General features: G+C 55.1%; 2 protein-coding genes across 6 annotated transcripts; both read right to left on the bottom strand.

Annotated features, from left to right (window-relative positions):
• Positions 1 to 2,483: 2,483 nt before the first annotated feature.
• On the bottom strand, positions 2,484 to 6,881 carry CD2BP2 (CD2 cytoplasmic tail binding protein 2). 5 transcript variants are annotated; one of them, XM_019628591.1, is made up of 7 exons: positions 6,777 to 6,881; positions 6,153 to 6,261; positions 5,789 to 5,924; positions 5,513 to 5,670; positions 4,983 to 5,415; positions 4,795 to 4,901; positions 2,484 to 4,712 (listed from the first exon to the last, which is right to left on the bottom strand). In XM_019628591.1, exons 2-7 carry the CDS (start codon positions 6,228 to 6,230, stop codon positions 4,602 to 4,604), a joined length of 1,023 nt encoding a protein of 340 aa, XP_019484136.1. In that variant the 5' UTR covers positions 6,231 to 6,261; positions 6,777 to 6,881; the 3' UTR covers positions 2,484 to 4,601. The 5 variants fall into 5 exon arrangements, with proteins under 5 accessions (XP_019484136.1, XP_019484138.1, XP_019484137.1 ...); XM_019628593.1 differs by having other exon boundaries at positions 6,153 to 6,256; positions 6,777 to 6,879; XM_019628592.1 differs by lacking the exon at positions 6,777 to 6,881 and adding an exon at positions 6,701 to 6,774 and having other exon boundaries at positions 6,153 to 6,256.
• Positions 6,882 to 8,583: 1,702 nt separating this feature from the next.
• Positions 8,584 to 18,088, bottom strand: TBC1D10B (TBC1 domain family member 10B). The gene is made up of 9 exons (XM_019628590.1): positions 17,169 to 18,088; positions 14,609 to 14,708; positions 14,222 to 14,329; positions 14,017 to 14,123; positions 11,129 to 11,243; positions 10,949 to 11,014; positions 10,599 to 10,788; positions 10,185 to 10,339; positions 8,584 to 10,071 (listed from the first exon to the last, which is right to left on the bottom strand). Exons 1-9 carry the CDS (start codon positions 18,086 to 18,088, stop codon positions 9,409 to 9,411), a joined length of 2,424 nt encoding a protein of 807 aa, XP_019484135.1. The 3' UTR covers positions 8,584 to 9,408.
• Between the last annotated feature and the right edge of the window lie 3,706 nt (positions 18,089 to 21,794).

Below are 21,794 nucleotides of genomic sequence, written 5' to 3'. Positions count from 1 at the left end.
CAACGTGGGCTGGGCTCCTGGCATTTAGAACAGGAGGCGTCTGGCTGAGACCTCTTGTGTCCCAGTTCTCAATTTGTCATGGTCCCTTTGGACCCAGTTCTCCATTTCCTCCCTTGGGCCAGTATCTATATGCTGAGGCTGAGGGGCTCTAAGCAGACCTGGCCTCCATCTCAGACCATCTTTCTAAACCCTTTCCAACAAATATTTATTGAACATCTACTATGTGGCAGATATGGCACTCCGTGCTGGGGAGGCAGGCTCCCCATGGTTCCAGCTCTCGTGGGACCTACTGAAGCCCCATGGATAAGGGTTACAAAGAGAAAGCACAAGGGCCTATGGGATCATGAAACAGGAGCTCTGACCCAAATCTGGGGTCAGGAAAAAATTCCTGGAGGAAGTGATAAACTCCTCTCGGGTCTCAGCCTCAGGAAGAACTGGGCAGCTCCAGCTGGGTTTTGGCTGGGAACAGAAGAGAAAACCAGCGGCTCAGTGCGAGGGGTCCCCACTGCCTGGGAGCCTGGGGGTCAGTGACTGTGCAAGGAGGCATCAAGCCAGTCGGTGGGTCTAGAAGGGATGGCATATGTGTCAGAGGCATTAAGACTCCCCCAGACTCCTCAGGCTTTGTAGAGCCTGACCCTTCATCCATCTTAGCCCTTTTGGGGGCCTCCGCAGGACCCACCAGATGCCCAGGACAGTGATACCCCAGCCCTCAACCAGAGGTGCCCAGACTCCCCTTCCCCCGCTCCTGCTACATCCCTGGAAAATGGCCTGCCAAGGCAAGAGGCTGTGTTTCAGAGGGTCTGGTGTCCCGGATGCAGTGATGATATCGGCAGCTTTGACCTTGAACCCCTCCTGTAAATTTGCTCTTGGCTAAGTGACACCCCCAGGAGTTAGAATGACCCTAACAACTCCTCCATCCTGCCTCCGAGACACTCTTGGGTCTAGACACCTATACACTGCCCACCCAGGTCATATGTCATCCCTTTGGGGCAAAGACAAATGGCCCCACAGGTCCCCACTCTTGGGCCTGGCTCAGGAGGAGGCCGTCCCCCTGACACACAGGACCAGGGAAGAATTGGCTCATTCCCTGTTCATTCAGCACCCCTGAGCCCCCGTCTCAGGCTAAGTGGTGGAGACAGGCAAGGAGAAACTGCCCTGGGTGTCCTGTCAGACATCTGTTCTGCTGGGCGCCGTGGGAGAACTGTGGTACAACAGAGCAGCCTGGGAAGTGGGGAGTGGGAGTTAGAAGGCGTTAGGAAAAGGAGGTCTAGAGCTAAGACACAACAGGTATATTAGCTGGTCTTTCCCAGATAGTCAGAAGAGAGCAGAAGGTATCACTGGCCCAGCCTGGAGAAATGAAATTACCTGGTCTTCCTGGGAGCAGGCTGGAGCCTGGAGTTGCGGGGAGAGCAGGGAGAAGGGAAATGAGGGCAGATGTGCAGCAGAAGGGGCTGGCTCTGCAGGGCTACGGAAGACCTTCTTGGTCAGCATCAAGCTTGTGAACTTCATCTTGAGGGCAATATGGAGCCATTACAGGTTTTCAGTAAAAGGCGAGGAACTTCACCTCGGTGGTCTTCCTCTCTAAAATCTGTAACCGAACCTAGTGATGAGAAAAATGCCAGAGAAGCTCAGATTTTAGGAATGTATTACAAAATCCCTAACCAGTACTTCTCAGAACTGTCAGGTCAGCGAAAACAAGTCTGAGAATCTGTCAGACCAGAGGAAACTAAAGAGGCATCACAGCTAAATGTAATATGGTTTCAGAAGGGATTCTGCAACAGAGAAAGAACATTAGGGGAAAATTAGTAAAATTCAAGTAAAGTGTGAGGTTTAGTTAATATACCGTATAATGGAATGTTATTCAACAATAAAAAAAATAAAGCACTGTTACATGTTACATGGAAGAATCTTGAAAATGTGCCAAGTGGAAGAAGCAGACAGGTAAGACACAAAACCACCTATTATTATATGATTCTATTTGTAGGAAATGTCAATAGGCAAATCTAGAGACAGGAAGTATTAGATTAGTGATTTCCAGAGATTGGAGGGTGAGGAGGGAGTGAGGAGTGATGAAGAGACTAATGGGTGGGGTTGCTTTTAGGGTAAAATGTTCTAAAATTAGATTGTAATGATTGCACAACCCAGTGAATATACTAAAAACCATTGAATTGAATGCTCTAAGTGGGTGGCTATCTCAAATCTGTTAAAAATAGTTAATAGTTGAAACATTGTTGGTTCATTAGTTGCAACCAATGTACCACTGAAAGATGTTAAAAGGGGAAACTGAGTGAACCCTGAACTATTTTTGTACATTTCCTGTAAGTCTATAAAATTAGTGTGAAATATAATACACTTAAGTGCTGATAGGAAAGGGACATGGTCACAGGAAGAACTTAGTGACGATATACATGAAGGGAGAGGCATTCGCTGGGAGGGGTGTTAGTTTCCTCTTGGGGCGTTAACAAATGACCATAAACAGTAGCTCAAAACAACACATTTTATTATCTTAAGGTCTAACAGTCAGTCCAGAATGGTTTTCACTGAGCTCAAGTCCTGCCAGTGGGGCTGCATTTCTTTGCAGAGACCGGAAAATCCATTTTCTCGCCTTTTCCAGCTTCCGTAGGCTGGCCACATTTCTTGGCACATGGTCCTTCCATCGTCAAAGCCAGTGGCCATGTCACACCTTCAGCTCCATCTCCTTGACCCTCCTGATTCCCCTTCACATTATAAGGTCTTTATGATTACATTTGGGTCCATCTCAATCATCCAGAATAATCTCATTTCAAAATCATTAATTCACATCCGCAAAGTCCCTTTTGCCACGTAGGGTCACATTCAATTCTGTGGTTGAGGATGTGGACATCTTTGGGGGGCCATTATTCTGTCCATACCAGGTGTCATCAGGAAGGTGGCCACAGGAGCAGCTTGTGAGGGGAAGAGGTCAGTTTTGGACAGGTGGAGCCCAGGTGCCTGGGGCACATTCAGGGACCAGTCCCTGGGCGTCCATCTACTGGCTAAACACTAAACCTCCCATGACTCAGTCACAGGGGAGACAGAAAGGTGAAGTTACTTCATTGGTCCTAAAACACCCGCTTTTCAATTTGGAATATTTCTGAAACCAGGATGCACCTTTTAATTGATATCTTACAACTATAATTGGCAGTTTCCCTTCTTAATGACACAAAACAAGTCATCTTAACATCTTAGAGCCAATGCAAACCAGGTCTGGCCTGGCACTGGAGTGGGTCTCATTTTTCCAGAAGTTGGAGGCCTCACTAGGACATCGGGCACACCTGCCTGTCTTCCCTAGTTCCTGGCCTGGCTCCTACACCCCAGGGCACCCATGGGTCCCACAGCTCTGGTGCTTACCTCCCCTGTAACTGACAGACTCCACCAGCACTCTGGCCTCAAACGTGCTCAGCCCTGAGCCCTGCTACATCATCAGGGTCCAGAAACTGGCCCCTCACCCCAGGGTGAACGCAGTCATGGGTCAGGCTCAGTGCTGCTCCACCTTGCCATACACTGGAAACCCCTGGGAACTTTTAAAAGACCCAACCACCAGGAGGCTACCTAGACCAATCTAGTCTGAATCTGAGGATAATTTCACAGCTCCCTTTGAGATTCCAGCAGACAGCTAGGGTGGGAAGTGGGGTTATCAGCCTGCCTGGGTGCTGAGGCGGTGCCAGGAAGCACTGGTGGTGGTGGTGCGTGTGCAGGGGTGGGGTTAGGTGTATACTACACAATTACACTTCTCTGCCACCCTCCCCAACTCTGAATTCCTGGAAGGGGACCTGCCCAGTTACCTCAAGGCACTGACTAGCCCTGTGCCAGACACAGGGTGAGAGCCCAGGAAATGTTAAGCTTCAGGATCTCAGAAGTCAGGCAGAAAAGACCTAGTACCGAAAAAGGTCTGGGAAGGGAGCTCATTGGGTCCGGGACAGCCCTGACTCACTGTGTGCCCTCCAAAGAGACGCTGCCCTGCTCTGTGCCTAGTCGATGGATGGCTGGACCAGGTGACAACACTGAGTTTCATTTCACTTAAGGAGCCTGAAGACAGTGGGGAGCTGGGGAGCCAGTGAGTATCCAGCTTCCTGCTCACACCCAACAGATGCTTCAACCCTTCGAGGCCTGAAACGCCACTTCTGAAGCTCCGTCCTGTACTGGCTGCGACAACACGCTGACTGAGATCCTAAAAGCCAAAGACCTAAGAACAGCAAACCAGGAACCCCCAGAGGATACCAGAGATAGTATGTGACAGAAGGGATTGTAAGACGATGAGCAGAATCTAGGTAGGGAGGCCACAGACCACATGACTCTGACCCTGGCTCTGCCCCAAGTGGTAAATACCAAAAGATGATTCAAGGGACCAGAAACTCCCAAAGAACTTCATGAGAAAACACTCAAGGGCTGAGGCAAGTCCAAAGGAGCTGTGGGGCTTCTGGCCATCAGCTCAGCCAAGGCCTAAGACACAACTAAAGGGTTTTATTGGGAAAGGAAAATTGACTGAAAAGTGTCCCCCGATATCTTCACTGCCTGAGGCAGCTGGGGCCTCCTCCAGAGTCCAGGAAAGAAGGGGCCAGCAAATGGGGCCCTCGGCAGGCTCAGGTATAGAGGTCAAAGTCAATACGTTTGGAGTTGTAGAACTGTCCACCTGGGGGGTCCAGCTTCCGGCAATACACACCATCTGCAAAGTAGCCTTCGTTCACCCAGGTCTGCAGGAAGAGAGGGCAGAGCTGAGGGAGGACCGATGCGGTGGGAGGTGGGAGGGGAGAAAAGAGGCAAAAAGGGGTTTACCTGCATCTGGGTGCTGGTGAAGGGCCCGTACAGCTCAGCATCCCTCGTGTTCTCCCACTTATACTCCCACATCACGTCCGCCAGACCATCTCCTGGCAACTCTGCGTCTAAAATAACAGGCAAAGTCATTTGGGCTTCAAGTGCCCTGCCCCTGCCCACAAGACCCCACCTTTGCCCTTCCATCTCACCTCTCTGGGCAGGGGCTGGGATCTCCAGCTCCTCCTCTGCCACTTCCTCAGCAAACATGTCCAGAGAAGGTGGGGATATGGGGTCAGAGGGTCCCTGAGTCTGGCAACACAACCCCTTCAGACGCATAGCCAACCGTTCCCTTGTCTCCTGATATACACCAAGGTTGCCCCGGGCCACCATCTGGTCGGCCAACCCCGAGAGCCGGTCCAAGCGCTGGGGGGAACTGGGCCGCCCAGGCCCCTTGCTGCCCCCTTTGCCTCCTCCTCTGGCTCCGAGACGCCTCAGGGCCCCAGCCACTGTCTCTCTCGGCAGCAGCAGTTCCAGAAGACCCTCCAGGAGCGCTTGGGCGCTCATTGGTGTCTGGCCCACGCTGTCCTCCTCCTCCGAGCCCGAGAGTGGGTGCTGATCAGGTGGCCGCTCCCTGATCTTCACCTGCAAAGTGAAAAAAACGGAGGTTATTTTCTATAACCTGACAGCACAGCCCGAGCCCCTGCTGCCTCCGGCCCGGCCACACCAGCCCAAGCCACACCCAGTCGATGTTATCCAGCCAGCTGTCTCGTATCTGAGCTTCTCGGTTCAAAAAGTAGTTGCCGTCTGCATCAAAATGGCCTTCCTCCATCTCTTCCTGGAGATTGAAAGGTGTGATCCGCACACCTCCCTCGCTGGGGAGCGTGGCTGCTTCTTGACCTGCACCAAACACAGGCAGCTCACACTAGGCATGTGAGAAAGACAGAAGCAGCCATTGCCCACACTCCCAGAAGCCCGTCTGTTCCCCAAGCAGGGTCAGTGCTTGGGTAGAGCTCACCTTCCACATCCTCTGAGACCAAGATGTCATATTTGCTGGACCCCTCCTCATCATCATCCTCCTCGTCGCTGTCCAAAGAGTGTTTGCCTTTGAAGCGGCTCCCAGGCCCTCCAGCCCCCACCACAGGGTCCACCAGCTGTGAACAGGAGCCAGCCAGTCGAGAGACGCAGGTTACTAGCAAGCCCTCAAAATGCGCTAGGATCTGAACTCAAACTGAAAAACTCCCAAACCCATTTCTCAGACAACATGGAAAAAGCTAGTCCTCTCTCCCCTTTCTTTGTCCCCCATGCTTTTTCCCTCTTCTGGCTCCTAGTTCCTTCTCCCCCTCGCTCCTCTCCAGAATGCAGGAGTCTGGCCCCCTCACCTTCTTCTTGGGGAAACTGATTTCATCCTCTTCATCTTCACTTCCCACACCTTGGAAGGTCACCTTCCTCTTTGGCATGGCTGTACCGAAGGACCTGCCTCACGCTGAGCTTAGAGAAAGGGTGCAGGTTAAGGGAGCTCGACGAGGAGAAGATTCGCCACGAGAGGGCCCCCAGCACTGCAAACATTTCCCCCGGTACCGACTAGATCCAGTGTGAGAGGGGAGGCAGCACAGAAATAGGGGCCAAAAAGGGAGGTGGCAGTCAAGAGGTCCTGGGACCTGGTTTGGCATCCGAAAGACGTGATGGAGTAGAGTCTGAGAGATGGAAGCGCAGAGGAGCCCCCCCATGGGCACCTCGACCAGCTCCCCCACGAGACCACCCCCATTCCCGGCCCCGGCATCCTGGGCGCGACGCGGATGCTCGGGCTGACACCGCTCCCCCACTGCCAGTTCCCTCGGAGCCCGTGAGGCTCGGGCGGACCCAGCCCTTGCGTCCTGGCCGCCCCGCTTCTCCCCGCGCGAAACTCCCAATTCTGCGGGACCACCACCTGTCCAGGGCTATGTGTACACACGAGAGGCGGCGGAGCCCCAGGGATGCCAGCAGTCCCACCGGCGTGCACTCACCTAAGGACCCAGGGAAGGCGGGGGAAGGAAACGAGGGACGCTTTCGCCAGGGTTACATCCGGGGCACCGGCCCGCCACACCCGGAAGAAAACTGCGGAAGGCGCCAGGAAGACCGGAAGTGGCTTCACTCTGGTGAGAAGACTAACTGCAAGAGCGAGCGGAAGTCCGAGGGGAGCCGGAGAAGGCACACCCCTCGGAGCGACTGGAGCTGCGTGACAAGGAACGGCGAGCAGAGGGGACTTGAGAACGCCTAGGCCATGATGGGACGCAGGGGTGGCCGGAAGTGTTGGGATGACCGGAAGTGGAGGGGTGTCCCACAGCCGTAGAGGCGCTGGGGAGAAAGTGGAGGGCGTTGTATCTAATCAGGAGCGCCGAGAGTCACGGTGGGGGCCAAAATCCGAGCAGGGTCAGTGGGCTCCTGCCCTAGTTTCCCTTTCCGGGGTTGCGTCACCTTTCCCAAGGGCTGGCCAAGGCTCTGCGCCCCTATCGCAGAAGAAATCTGGCCTTCCCGCTCTCAGCGTCCAGTTGTCTGCCCGCTCCTAGTTCGAGGTGCAGCCTTGCTGTTCTCCCGGAGGGAAAGACTGGCTCTCCTGATGGCCTGCCCAGAGGCTCCAGGCCGCTCGTGGGGCGCTTTTCGAACCCAGCTCCCTTTAGGACCCCGGGGAATCATTTACCACCACTACCTGCCCCCTCCCACCTATCCCCTAGGCTAGTTCCTGGTTTCTGAAGTGGGAAGAGCCATCACGGGAGAGGTGGCAGTGGCACCTGTGCCCAGTACACAGGCCAGACGCCCCTCATGCCCTGATCTCAAGTAGGCCTGGAAAAATGCAGCAGAGCTGCTCTCAATGTCCCCCCACTTAGGCCCCTGCCCAGGCTGTAATCTGGCATGGAAGGAGTGGGTCCCCATGCTGTGGGGACAAGACCTCTAGTATTTGAGAACACTTGGAGTCTGAATCCCACTAGGCTAACGTTGTACCCAGGAAGAGCCTACTGGAACTATCAGAGGGCAGCATGGGAGTCCCCAGGGAAAGGTGATGATCCCCCCAACTCCCCAGTCTCCTCCCCTAGTGTTTCCTCCCATACTGGACTACCATGAAACTGCAGTTTCTTTCATGGGTGCAGAACACTGGCTCCAGACGGCAAGGGCATCTTGCTAAAGAAAGGGGCCCAAAATACCAGCTCCTGGTACCACTGGTTCCTCCTCTGGGGAAACTTGTACCAGGAGCACAAGGCAGACCACACACCCGACCTCATCCTGTTGGAGAACTGCCAGGTGGAGCCACGCTGTGGGGCCACAGACCAATCCCTGTGCCTTTACCTCCTGACCCCTGAGGTAGACAGTGCAGAAGGTGGACAGGCCTACGAGCTGGCAGCAGAAAACCAGGAGCTGGCAGCCTGGCTGTGGGCTCTGGCTGGAGGCAGGTGGCCACTCCCTGGAGGCCAAGTCTTGGGAGCTGTGATAAGCAGCGGGCCAAGAGAGCCCAGCTCACCCCAGGACTGTGGCTTTCTAGCCACCTTCCATTCCCACTCCAGCTCCCAGGAGTTGCACAAGCACTTTGGGAAGGACATCTGGGGGCTGCAGGTGATCTGCAGAGGGCGTCAGGTCACTGACAGTGGAGACAGCAGATCCCAGAAAAGGTGGAGCAGGAGCTCAACAACTTGATGAATGAGAGATGGACCAAAGGCCGAGAGGTACCTACTGCCAAGACCAGCTGACGGCTTTAGTTGATTCTGGCTCACTAGCTGCTTTTTCAGTCCTTACTTCTCATTCTAACGCCCTGCATCAAATAACAGGTAGGAGACAGGCCCAGGTATAACAGCAGGTTCTTTTCTGGTTTCTCAAAGCGCCGCATCGGGTGGGGGCAGAGACAGAAGAGAATGTAAACATTGGGTCCCATCCCCGGGAGCTTAAGGGAAGACCCCTTTCCCAAAGAGGGGCTGGAGAATTGGAAGGGAACACGGTGACAGGTGTGGGCCCTAGTGAGACAAAGCAGGGGGAGCCTGAGAATACAGAGGAAGGAGAGCAAGGAGTGGGGGACATTTCCTATCCAGTGCATGTCCCATTAAATAAATCAGAGTTCAAGAACACCATGGAAGAACTGAAGGACAGAAGACAGAGCAAACACCCCACCCTGGGCCGACCAGGTCCTCTGTACGTCATTACAACCCAGACATATCCAGGTGTTGAACAAGGAGGGCATTGGGCCCCAGCCAGGATGTGGAGACAGGCAGGGCAGAAGAAGGGAAAGGGACTCAGCTCCACTTCATGAATGAGGGGAGCAACAGGAGTGTAAGAATCTGAAAACTGCTGACTCCCATAGCCAGGAGTCACCCCTGTGATGACAGAAGGCCAATCAGGACAATCCCTGCGAAGGGACCCCAGAGGAAACCGGGGCAGGAGTGACAAACACCCCAGCTGGGCCTATGTGCAGGTGTGGGCCCCAGACCTGTGTTAACGGCTGCTCCAGGGAACGCAGCTGCCCCATGCACTGACCGTCCTGGCTGCAGGGTCAGCAGCTGGCAAGGAGACAGGAACCAAGCCACCTTCCCCAGAAAAGGACAGCCGGCCCAGGGGCCTGCTCTTGGCTAAGGGGAAAAAGGGGGGCCATGCAGTCCAGCCCCAGGGCAGAGGTCAGAAGTAAGCGTCCTGGTGGGCCTCAGATGCCGAGGACCGGTCGTCGCCATCCTGGGGGGCTGGGGGCCCATCTGCCTTCCGACGCAGCGAAAGCTTCCTGCCTTGGGACTTCTTCTGCTTCTGTTGCTCCTTCTCCTGCTTCAGCCGCTCCTTCTCCTGCTTCTGCTGCTCCTTCTGCTCTTTTTCCCACTTCTGCCGCTCCTTCTCCTGTTTTTCCCGCTCCTTCTCCTGTTTCTGCCGCTCCTTCTTCTCACGCTCCTTCTCCTGTTTCTGCCGCTCCTTCTCCTGCCTCCGGGTCTCCTTGCTGGGACCCAGTGGTGTGCTGTTGCCAGTAGGTGACGGAAGAGATGGACGCAGTCCCTCCGCGGTGACCACAGGCCCAGGGGCAGGCCCAGCACTGGCCCTGCGGGCAGCAGCGGGAGGAGAGGGAGTCCCCCCAGCTGCCCGGGAGCCTCGGCTCTTGAGGCCAGGGAGGCTGAGGAGGCTGGAGGAGGGACCCAGGGGGGGCTGCTGTCGCCGGCGCTCCTCGTGGATGGCCCGGGAACCGTGCAGTCGCCGGGAGGGCCGGTACTGCAGCTCCCCTCGGGTTTCCCGCCACTTCTTGAGCTGGGTGGTGTTCTCGCGCTCAATCAGTGCTTCTGTCACTGGAAGGTTGGTCACCTGGATGGAGAAATGGGTGCCAGATGCAATGCCGGGGGTGGTGGTAGTGGTGGGGTGGCAGGTGCTGCTGGCCTGCAGCAGGTGGGGCTGAGCCAAGGCCAAGGCCTACCTACCTCATGCACCAGGAAGTCCTCTTGCATGCACTGCGGGGGCAGGCTGCGCAGCTGCTCCATGGTCTCGTACATGCCCTGGCAGGCGCGCAGCTTCTCCACGGAGCCTAGAGTGTGCCGCAGCAGCACCAGGGCCACCCGGAAGATGATCTTCACGCCTGCGGCCGAAAGGAGACAGCGGGGGGATGGAGCCTGGGGTCCCAGCCTTCTGGTTAGGAGGGCCTCTGCCCCACGTTGCCTACTGCCAACCTTACAGGTGGGGAAACTAAGGCCCAACAAGGAAATGAGCTGCCAGGGGCTTCAGGCTCCGGGTTGGCGGCAGAGCTGAGAGCAGGCCCACCAAGCACCTTAGGTCAATGGCCAGCCCCTGGGCGGCCCCGCAGAAACCCTGTCCCTCACAGCCCAACAGGCTCGCACCTTCGCAGAAGAACATGTCCCAGACGCGCAGCACGGAGGCCCAGGGCAGCGTGCGGGCGAAGATGCACATGAACCATTCCGTCATGTAGAGCACGGGGTCAATGCGCTGCCGCCGCAGGTGCCGGTGAGCCAGCGGGGATGCCCGGCGCAATAGAGCAAAGAAGATTTCACCGTCCAGCTGGATGGCCTCCTGGAGGTGGACTAGCCGTAAGGAGAGGCCCGCGTAGCCCCCGTGGGGTCAGACCTCACTGAGAGAGCCCCACACAGAGGGACAGAGGGACGGGGTGGGACAAGGACCTCCCTGTGCTTGGGGAAGAGTCACAGCCCCGGTGCCAAGCCCAGACACTCACCAGCCCTGCACTGTAGTAACCAGGGAGGTACTTGTCGCAGATCTGCACCAGGCACCAAAAGGCTTGCTGAGAAGGGCAAGAGCAGGAGTGGGGGATAGGGCCTGAGAATCGGGCCAAGAAGCGCCCCCGCCAGCACCAGGTGTCCTCCCAGCACCCCCAGCCAGGGCCCAGGGTGCTGACCTCAGCAGGCATGTGCATGAGCAGCACGGCGGCCACGGGGGCCTGGGCCTGGCAGTAGCCCTCGTCGGGCCGGTAGATGGTGTAAGCCTTCAGGATTCGGTATAGGTCCTGTTGCCTGCAGGTAACCACACGAGTTGGGAGCTCTGAGCCCCAAACTCAACCTGCGCACCCCCCCAGAACCCACTAAGATCCAGCTCCAGACAAACCTGAGAGCTTCCCCACCACATACCTGCATCCCCGCCCCGCCCCTTCCTGGTCCTGCCCATCAGGCTTAAGCCAGAGGCAGACCACAATCAAAGCATTCCAGGCTCCAGGACATTCCCCAGCACAGTCTATGCTCTCTCCCTCCTCCATCTGCCAGCATCCCATAAGCCTTCAAGGTCATCTGCTTCAGGAAGTGTTCGGTATCTGCAGCCTCAGTCCTCATCTAGCACTGTCTGAACGCTTGTATCACCCCAGGGAGGAGCTCTCCCAGGGCAGGGCCTGCCTCTTCTGTCTCTCAGGATTTCATCAGTTCCCCCCAGCGTGTCCAATGGGCCCTGGCTCTTGGTTAAGGCTCGGGAAGCCAGCTGGGCCTCAGACCCTTCTCTTGCCTCTGCATCCAAAGGAGTAAAGATACATCTCTGCCCCACCTGTCCCTCTTCCCTGAGGGTGCCCTATTGCTGTGCTGGGAATCCACTCAGCTGTCAGAAGACAGAGCCTGCCTTCACTCCACACGGCTAGTCACCAAGTCCTAGCGACACTACAGCCGAGTTCCATTCACATGTGTTCCTCCTCTTCCCCTCCACAGCCACTTCACAGTTCAGACCTTCGCCTCTTACCCAGAAACAAGTAACTGCCTCCCAGGTTCTTTCCCTGCACCCAGACACACACATACGCCTGACCACTGCGTACAGTAGTGCTTCCCAAACACAAACTTTACCTGCATACTACTCCTACCATTTCCTTGCTATTTTTCCTCCACTTTGCAATAGAATCCATGAAGTGACAGCTCGCTACACCAGTTATCTGACCTAATCTCACTTGCGTCTGTGCCCTGCCTCCCCCATTGCTATGGGTGAACGGTCTGCGATCCTGCCCAAGCACAGTCTGTCCACCTGGGCACTGGGCCCACCCCTCTTGCCCACACAGGCCATCTCTCCTGCAGCATCTGTTCTCTCCTTATTCGGTCATTCCCGTTGGCATACTGACATCTGCTATTAGCTTAAAAAGGCTCCTGACCACACTTTCCACTCCACATACCACACCTTCTTTCCTTACCTATTCAGCACAACTCCTCCAGAGCAGACTGTCTTCAATTTCTTCCCTCCCATTCTCCAATCAGACTTTAACCCACAGCTCCACACAGTACTGCTTTGATCAAGGTCACCAACAGCCTCCACAGTGCCAAGTCCAGAGGGCAATTTGCAGCTGCACTTCACTTGGCCCATCAGCAGCATTTCATACAGCTGGTCCTGTAACTCCGCTTCACTCTGCTTCCAGGAATCACACCTCCTGGTTTTCCTTCTACCCCTCCAGCTTCTCCTCCAGTCCACTTTCCTGGTTCTTTCTCATCTTCTCATTCTTTAAGTACTGGAGCTGCAGGACTCAATCTTGAAACTTCCTTTCATATCTGCACTTGTTGCCTTGACGACCTCGTCCAGTCCATGGGGGAGATACAGCCCATCTAGAGGCTGACAGCTTTTCCATTTCCAACTTATTTCCAGTTTAAACCTCTCCCCGAAATCCAGAATTGTATATAGTGTACATCCAACCACCTGACTTCTCCACCTGGCTGTCCACTAAGCGTTTCAAACTACATATTCCAAAACTGAGCTCCCGATAGAACCTCAAGACCTTCTCTTTCCCCAAATCCATCCTCCTAGCCAAAAACCTTAAGAGTCATCGGTACTCCTCTCTCACACACCACATCTAATCCACTGTCAATTCCTTTCAACTCTACCTTCAAAACAGATCCAGAATCCAGCCACTTCTCCCCAAAGTTCCACTGCTACCATCCTGGTCTATCTATCATCATCTCTCTTCTGGATTATGCAAACAGTCTCCTAACTGGTCTCTCGGCTTCTGCCCTCGTCTCCTTATAGGCTATTCTCAGCACAGCAGCCAGAATGATCCTTTTAAAATATAAATCATATCGGGTCACTTGTAACCCCAATCACCATTCACATTCTCTATCCCTTCACTTTACACTCCTCTATATAATAATGCTTACCACCATTTCACATACTTTCCTTCTTCATCTTATTGTCTATCCTCAATAAAATATACTAAGCCCTACGAAGGCAAAAGTTTTTGTCTCTCATTCACTGCTGTCATCTGTGACTAGAACAGTGCGTGGCAGATAGAAGGTGCTCGATACACATCTGCTGAAAGAATGAACTTATTGACAAAAAACATCCATCTGAGAAGCACCTAAGACCATCTTGCACAAGACTGGGGAGCAGTATGTATGCATCTTGAGGAAGCCTGGCGCACAGAACCAAAACCCAAGTGCCTTGGCACAGCAGTGAAGGGCCCTTGGTGATCTGGCCTGAACTGCTCCTCCAGCCTCAGCTCTACCCCACCCCAATGCCCACATAGCTGACGTACCCTCCCCCCAGGCAGGAAAAACCTGCCCCCTGCTCTGCTCCTGTCTATCCTTCAAAACCAGCTCAAATGCAACCTCTTCAGTGAGCCCTTGATGTGTCTCCCCTCCCTCCACAACAGCAGCCCCGATCCCCAAGTCAGTCTCCCTCCTAGGCCACTTTCTTCAGTATGGCCTGACAATCAACCCAGTAAGGACCGGTCTAGAAGTCCTGGAAAGCATGGCTGCTTTGCACCCAACCCTGAATCCACCTAGAGCCGTCCCCAGACACCTGTTGACTGACCCGCACTCCAGGCCACCTTACCCATGTCCCCCTCGTGCAGCAAACATCTCGTGGAAAGGGAACTGGCGGTGCAGATCCTTCTCAATCACATCCAGCCACTTGGGGTCCCCGGGAGCCCGTTCCAGCTCCTGCAGGGGAACAGCAGCGTCACCTCAGTATCTGGGGGGGACGACTGACGAGACCCTTCACACAGACAGTGTCACCTATCCCCACAGCCTGCACGCACCTCAAACTTGCCAGGGTTCTGCTCCAAGAGCTCCCTGCTGTTGGACAGGTACTGCCAGGCCTTGGCTCTGAGGGATGAGGGGATCCCCTTCCGGCAGCGCAGCTTCACCTACAGCAGAGTGGCAGGCAGGAGGATGGCATCAGGGGCTGGCCCCGCCTACAAGCTTTCCCCAGCGGGGCTCAGGCTCCCCGGACACCCCTGCCACATCCCATAGGCTTAACTCCACTAGACCTGGCCTGGCCTTCTATCTCTAAAGCTACTCCTCCCTCCAGGTCCCAATACCACTTGCCCCCAAGGGGTCCAGAGAGCAGATACCATCATGACCCTGGGCTTCCCCCAAGCACAGGGGCCCACCCTGCCCCTGCCCACCACTCAGCCTTCTCAAACCTTCTGGAAACGCCGTGAAAGCCATTTATCCCAGTTACTGAACATCTCCAGCCATTTGAGCTCCCGCTGCCGAGCCACATCCAAGGGAATGGAACTCTCTCTGCAGGATTGGGGGTGGTAGGGGGAGAACATGGAAGGGGTCAATAGCAGAAACATAAAACCTGGATTGGGGGTAACTGGATTGGGGGCAAGCCACCTCCCCAGGCTCAAATGAGAGACTGGCCATAAAAGCATCTTCTGAGCTGCCAAACAGCAGGGAGTCCGGCCACTGGGCCACCCCAGGTCCAACTTAACCGCCCTGAAGGGACTTCTTCCCTTTGGAAGGAATCTGTGTACAAAGACTGTGTCCTCACGTTGGATCTCTATATAGAAGTATGTTTAAATCCCACTTCTGACATGTAAGTTTAGGGACAGTATTTAAAACCACACTTTGCATCAGACCTGGATCCAAGTTCCATCTGTACCACTTATTCCCTGTGTGACCTTGAGCAAGTCACTTAATTCCTCTAAGTCTCAACGTCCTCATTTGTAAGATGGAGAGAAAAACAGTATCTACCTGAGAGGTTATATGAGATAACACACAGCAAGAGTATAGTACGTCATAGCAAGTATTATCCATAAAATAAAATACAGAACAAATATACTTCTGTGTCTCCTTCTATCAGACTCTTGAGATCCCTTGGGCCATCTGCAATTCCCTCTACCTCCTCCTCCCTGAAATCACCCGATTCCCAAGAAGCTTTCCTTGCACTCTGCCCACTGTTCTGTAAGAGCTTGACATTCAAGATATCCCATCAGTCTGGAAACAGTTACTTGTAGGAGCAGCACCAGGTGAAGGGAATGGAAGAGTGAGCTTGGGTTTCCAGACAATCCTGACCTCACATCCCAGTGCTGTCCCTTAGAAGCTGGGACGTCTTGGTAAGATAACCTGAGTCTCTTCCTAAACTGTAAAAAGGGACATCACCACCTACATCACAAAGTTATGAGAGGACTATTGAGAAACTGTGTATCAAGGACTAGTAAATAGGTCTCATTAAACATTAATTTCTTTTGTCCTAGAAGTGCCTTAAACAGAGAGCCTCTCTCAGTCTCTATCCTAAGTCAGTTCCAAACTCTGCCAAAGGCCAGGAAGAGTAAAATATCTTTCCTGCCCTCAAGAAGATCACAAGTCAGCAGGGGAGGTAATGAAAATATGGTGTGGAAAATGCAGTGACAAAACTGCACAGGAGAGGCACCTCACCGGAGCAGGGGCAGTGGATACCATGGAAGGCTTCCTGGAGGAGGCGACATCGAGGTCAGCCCTGAAAGATTGGAGTGGAACTTAGCAGAAAAAGAAGGGGGAGAAAGGCATTCCTGGCCTGAGTATGACTCAGTTCAGCAGCGCCACAGCACTAAGTGCACATTGAGGAACAGTGGGACACAAAGCCAAAGAGGCTGTAGAGCCAGACAAGGAGCCTGTGTGCAGGTCAAAGCACTTGGACTTGATCCTGTGGCCAGCGGGGAGCCGCTACAAGTTTGTTGCATTATAAACCCTGCCCAGAAAGCTCTCCCACAGGACTCACCCCAACCTCAGGCAGGTCTCCCTAACCCCAGCCATGACTAGATTCTCCTCATTCTTCACGATTCAGATCAGCTTTAGTTAGATTCCCAGACTGAGCAAAAGATCCCTTCCCGAGGAATTCACAAAACCCTGCCATGATCTCTAGGCAAAACCTAACATATACAGATTGAAACTATTTTTTCTCCCTTTAGATGAGGACCATCTCGAAACAGTTATTTCCTCCTAAATATCCAGTACAGGGCCTGCCACCTGGGTGCTCCGGTGATGCTGAGCTGACTAGCAGGTTAAAGGGGTACAAGAACAATGGGCAGGATCCAAAGAGAGGAAAGGAAGAAGTCATAGGTGATCATACCCCCACCTCAGGAGTGACTCACGCCCCTGGAAGGAACTAGGAAAGAGTAAGCCAGGTTGGGGAGATGAGGAAATGGGGAAGAGGCCTCCTCCACCCCCTTTCTCTCAGTGAAAACACAAGACTGCCCTTCTCTGTTTGGAAGAGGGGCTCCGCCTTCAGGGTCTCCCCTCCATTAGACAGAGGGCTGTGAGGAAGGCCAGACGCCTCCATCACTCCCAGACGCTTTCCCCCTAAAGGACCAAAGATCTCTACCAGGACCCCTGCCCAACCAGCTCTCCAGAATATTTGGCCCACGGCTGGAGTTTCACATCAATCATCTCATTCAACGTTTCACTTCCTTGAGGAAACTGAGGCACGGAAATGTGGAAGACACTGGCTCAAGGGCACGCAGCACATCAAAAGCAAGGCTTAGGCTCAAAACCAGAACTCCTGATACCTGGTCTGAAACTCTCCCAAATGTGTGAGTGCCCAGAAACTTCAGGATGCTCTAGGTATGGTAGGGCTTGTCCAGTGTCCCACTCCCACTAATCACCCCCAGTTCCTCAGAGGAGGCTGGGCCACCAGAGTCTGGGCAAAGTGCATCTTTCCCCCTCCCCCAACCTCTGCTTCCGAGAAGCAGGCCCACTTGGTGCCCAATGGGTACTCACAGGCTGCCCGAATACTGGCTGCCACCGAGAAAGCCATACTTGTCCGTCTTGCGCAGGGCCAGCCCATTGACCTCCGAATCTGAGCCCATGGAGCTCACATCATCAGCCAAGGACTCTAAGGTCCCAGACATGAGGCTCACGGAGTCTAAGTAGCTCAGAGTGTCTGGGGCCTGCCCCCGAGGTCCAGAGATGCCAGGTCCCAGGCTGGACGTGGAGCCTAGGTCCTGAGAGTTTTCGGCAGGCTCTGGAGCAGGGGTCACCGTCACAGCAGCGACCAGAGCCTCACATGTCCCTGGGGGGCCTGTGCCAGGCCCTGAGGAGTCCTCTGGAGCCTGTCCCGTTGATGCTGATGTTGCTGCTGCAGCTCCGTGTCCACTTATCACCTGTCCTGCGATCACTGCTGCAGCCCGCGCAGTCACTCCTGAGGCCACTGTGGTTCCCGGCTTGGGGGCAAGCGGGGGTTTGGCGGTCAGGGCCTCAGAAACCGCTCTGGAAGGGGTCCTGGTGGGGGTCCCTGGTCCAGGGGTGGATGAGGTTTTAGCCTCCTCCATCTTCGGAGAGTCTACTCCTGGGGCCAGAGCCATCGACGTCTCGACTTCCGCGGACACCAGGGGCTCTGGGTCGGGGGAGACCTGCGCTCTCAGGGCTTCAGGTGAGGCCTCCAGAGTTAGCACCACTACCGTGCTGCCCGTGGCCACCGGGGCCGGGGCCGAGGTCTGGGCCGGCCCCTGTATCCAAGCTGGCTGCGCTTCCCCGGGTGCCACCAGGGTGACCGGGGCCGAAGTGGCCATGGTCACTGGCGGTCCCGGAGCCACCACAAGGACGGGCCCGGCCCGGGAGCCGCGGGGCGGCGGCGAGGGGGCCGCGGAGGCGCCATGACGGCGCGGCGGGGCCACCAGGGGCGCCGGGCCCGTCTCCATGGCCGCGGGCCGCCTCTCACATCCCCCCCGTCGGGACGGCCGCAAGAGGCGCCGCCCCTCAGGCCGCTCAGCGCAGCCCGCCAAGGAAGGGGAGAAGGTGAAGGGCGCGGCCCGGCGCGCGCCGGGGGCAGGAGCGGAGCGAGGGCGACCGCCAGGCACGCGGAGGCGGGGCTGGGGGCCCCGGGCGCCGGGCTCCGGAGTCTTGCTGGCGCCCTCTCACTCCTAGCGCCGTCTCGCCGCCGCCCCCTCCCTCCGGCTTCGGGCGAGCGGCTGACCTCGCGCCTGCGCACAAGCCCGGGTACCGGCGAAGCAGCCAACGTTTCAGCGTTTCACGCCTGCGCGCCGGCGATGTCATCGCGCTCCTTTTAGCTCCCGCCTCGTCAGGAGGCTTGGACGAATAATAGGAGAGAGGGAACTGAGTTTCTACCAATCGTTGGAAGGGTGGGTGGGTTTGGAGGTGGGAAGGAGGTGTATGGGGGGAGGGAAGCTGAAAGAGGAAACGGAGAAGGCGGAGGACCAATGAGAGGGCGAGTGAAGGCAGAAGGAGGCGGGATAAAGGAAGTAACTAATAGAAAAGCAGGAAGCTGAGCCTTCTGGCCAACAAAATTAACTGAAGAGTGAACGATCGCGGAAGGAGGTGGGTGCTGTGCGAGAAGAGGCGGGTCTGGCTAATGGGTACGATAAAAAAGGAGCCAATGAAAAGGGGAGCAGGCGGAGGTCAAATTGACAGACAGTGACGTTTATTTGGAAGGTGACAGACAGAATCCGCAGTCAATAGAAAGAGATGAGGCATTCTTTAGGTCTCCCAAGATGGTCAGGAAGAAATGAATGGCAGATGGGAGGGGGGCGGGGCAGGAGGTGTCAAATTTGCGATTTATTACCCTAATCAGCCAATGAGGGCATTCTCTTACTTTAGCAACAGGAAAGTAAGACAGCTGTCTCAGCCAATGGCAGCACTCAAAGGGTAGGGGTGCTGCCAGCAGGCGGTGCAAGACCAGGGATATCTGTGACAACCGGAGACAAGCGCGGGAAGTGGGTGACAGTTGGGGATAGCGCGGTGAAAGGACGGGGGCCAGGGGCATTAGTGCAGCCCTTAGCCAATAAGAGCTCCGCGCTTCTGAGCGCCCCCACTCTGGTCGTCTGTGAGATCAAGCCCTACCAGTGTCCTGATGCAGTATGCTTATCCAGTGCTCTCAACCTCCACTCTGTCTCTGATTCTCATTACCGTCCGCAACCAATTCCAACACTTCAAGCCCAGGTGACTATAACCAGAGTCCCCAAATCCTCTAAATGACCCATCTCTTAGGGTCCACCATTTCCTCCCAGAATCCTAAGCCCCAAGTTCCTCTCCTCAGCCCCCATCTATCAGCTCCTCCCCGGAATCTAGGCTCCAATTCTTCAGATCTCATCTGAGTGTGCCCCATTCTAGATCCCAGACCCCAAACTATGAATTCTCAGTACCATGAACTCCTATATCCGTGTTCTTATTTTTGAGGGGATCCAAGACGTGTTCCATCAACACCTATCCCCACATTGCCACTCTTCTCTCTGCTCCTCATTTTCTGCTAAGAAACCAGACCCCCATCCTATGAGCTCCCTAGGCTATCCTAGACCACAAAGTCCTGACTTTATGAGCCCCTTCTCCCTCTAACCTCCATCCCCCAGAGTCCCAGGGTTAGAGGGCCCTGATTTCCATACAGAGTCCGCCATCCTGAAATTTCAGATGGGCCTAACTCCCAACTTCCCAGTTCCTCCATGGTTTCTGAGTTCTCCGAGGCTCCTCAGACCCAGACCCTGTGAACTCACAGTGTCTGAGATATATACCAATGCTGATCTCAACTTCCCCACTCCCCAGTGGACCCAAGCTTCCTGAACATTTCCCCCATCCCTGTCTCTGGAGTTTTCCTCTTCTCCCAGAACCCAGTAAGAATTGGGCTCCTCGGGGCCGGCCGAGTGGCATGTTGCTTAAGAGTTGGCTTTGGGGGTTGGCCGAGTGGCACGTTGGTTAAGAGCTTGGGACGCTAGCTCTAAACAGCAGGGCCCAGGTTCGGATCCCACATGGGGGCAAGTGACACTGCCCTCTACAGCTAAGATGGTGAACAATAGCTCAATCTGGGGCTGGGCTGCTGTGAGTCACCGGCAACAGCATAGGCCGCAGCCCTTGCTGCTGTGGGCTGCCATAAGCTACTGTGTGTGGCTGGCAGCCAACGTGAGCAGCTGGCAGCTGGTGTAAGCTGCCAAGAGCCACCATGAGTGGACGTCCAGAGGCTGGCGACTGATCTGCCTCACCCAGTAAGAGCGCAATGATACCAAAATGGGCTATTGAAGCAACGTCCTCCACAACTAGACTGAAGAACAAAATGACAGCTACTTGTCTGTTCCTCTTCCCCAGATTCCCCAGCGCTGTTCCCCTCCTCCAATTCCCCAATAAAATCTTTAAAAAAAAAAAGAGTTGGCTTGGGACTCCAGCTCTGAGCAGCAGGGCCTGGGTTTGGATACCATATGAGGGCCAGTGATGCTGCGCCCTCTACAGCTAAGATGGTGAACAACAGCTTGACCTGGAGCTGGGCTGCTGTGAGTCAACCGCGGCGGCGGTGTAGGCTGCGGTGGGGCTGGCCGGCAGCTGGCGTGCGCTTTCATGAGCTGCTGTGAGCCACCGTGAGCCACCATGAGCCACCATGAGCGGCCGTCCAATGGCCGGCGAGCGACTGCCTCACCAGGAACAGCACAATGATAACACCAACATGGTCCAGTGAAGCAACGTCCTTCACAACTAGACTGAAGAACAAAAAGACAGCAACTTGTCTGTTCCCCTTCCCCGAGTCCCCAAAGCTGTTCCCCTCCCCCAATTCCCCAATAAAATCTTACCAAAAAAAAAAGTGGGCTCCTCCCTGGGCCTAGACCCCCAGGGTAACCTTATAAGGGGAGGCAGCTGTTGAAAGAGGCAGGGAGGGGCCAGTCAGGAGGCCAAGGGCAGCTGCTAAGTTTAGGGTGGCTCCTTCTCTCTTCTTAGTGACAACAGGTGGCTGGGCCCCAGTGCCCAGAAAAGAAAATGTCTTAGAGGCATTGGCATGAGGCTGGAGGAGGGCAAGGGGAGGAAGCACCTTGCTCAGGACATCAGGTCCTAGAGGGAGCAGGAGGAGTAGATGTGTGTCATTGCCAACCTTGGGCCTCCTTGGGTTTCCTCAGCCACTATTGCCCCAGACCACCACTGTATGAAGAGGACTGGGGCACTGAGCCCTAGAGGGATGGGAGAGGGTACCTTAAAGTCACAGTCAGCCCAGCTGGTTCTTGCCCAGAATGGATAGAGAAGTCACTGACCATCCCAGTCAACCAAGAGGAGGCGACCAACCAGTTTCCCTCTTGGTGTTTCTGACTCCTTTCCTCTGAGTTCTAACTTCCACACCAGTATCCAAAGAAATTATTATAGACTCATACCAGGCCATGTCCTTCTCCTGATTCAAACTTTTCCAAGGCTCCCAAGCTCTCAGCCCTCAGCCTAGCATTGAAGGCCCTCCAGTGTCTGGTTTCAAGCCCCTTACATCCTCTGCTCAAGCCCTGTTACAATTCTGGCAGCCCTAACACTCTCCAGACCTCTGCGCATCCATGCCCTCTGCTTAGCACACCTGTTCCTCCACTCTCACCTGACTCACTTCTACTGGCCTCGTAGTCATTCCCATGCTCCCAGAAAGGGCTGCTGTGCCTT

This window comes from Hipposideros armiger, unplaced genomic scaffold, assembly GCF_001890085.2.
Source record: "Hipposideros armiger isolate ML-2016 unplaced genomic scaffold, ASM189008v1 scaffold_799, whole genome shotgun sequence".
NCBI classification, from domain to species: Eukaryota; Metazoa; Chordata; class Mammalia; order Chiroptera; family Hipposideridae; genus Hipposideros; species Hipposideros armiger.
Note: the sequence above shows the minus strand (reverse complement) of the source record. Positions and strands in the feature narration are given on the sequence as shown.

Coding starts and splice junctions, on each gene's coding strand:
- CD2BP2 (XM_019628591.1), bottom strand. CDS start 6,230: ATGCCAAAGAGGAAGGTGACCTTCCAAGGTGTGGGAAGTGAAGATGAA. Junction 5,671..5,788: donor GGTCTCAGAGGATGTGGAAG/GTGAGCTCTACC, acceptor TGTTTGGTGCAG/GTCAAGAAGCAGCCACGCTC. Junction 4,902..4,982: donor CCCAGCCCCTGCCCAGAGAG/GTGAGATGGAAG, acceptor CTGTTATTTTAG/ACGCAGAGTTGCCAGGAGAT.
- TBC1D10B (XM_019628590.1), bottom strand. CDS start 18,088: ATGGAGACGGGCCCGGCGCCCCTGGTGGCCCCGCCGCGCCGTCATGGC. Junction 14,330..14,608: donor TTTCACGGCGTTTCCAGAAG/GTTTGAGAAGGC, acceptor ACTCTGCTGTAG/GTGAAGCTGCGCTGCCGGAA. Junction 11,015..11,128: donor TCATGCACATGCCTGCTGAG/GTCAGCACCCTG, acceptor TGCCCTTCTCAG/CAAGCCTTTTGGTGCCTGGT.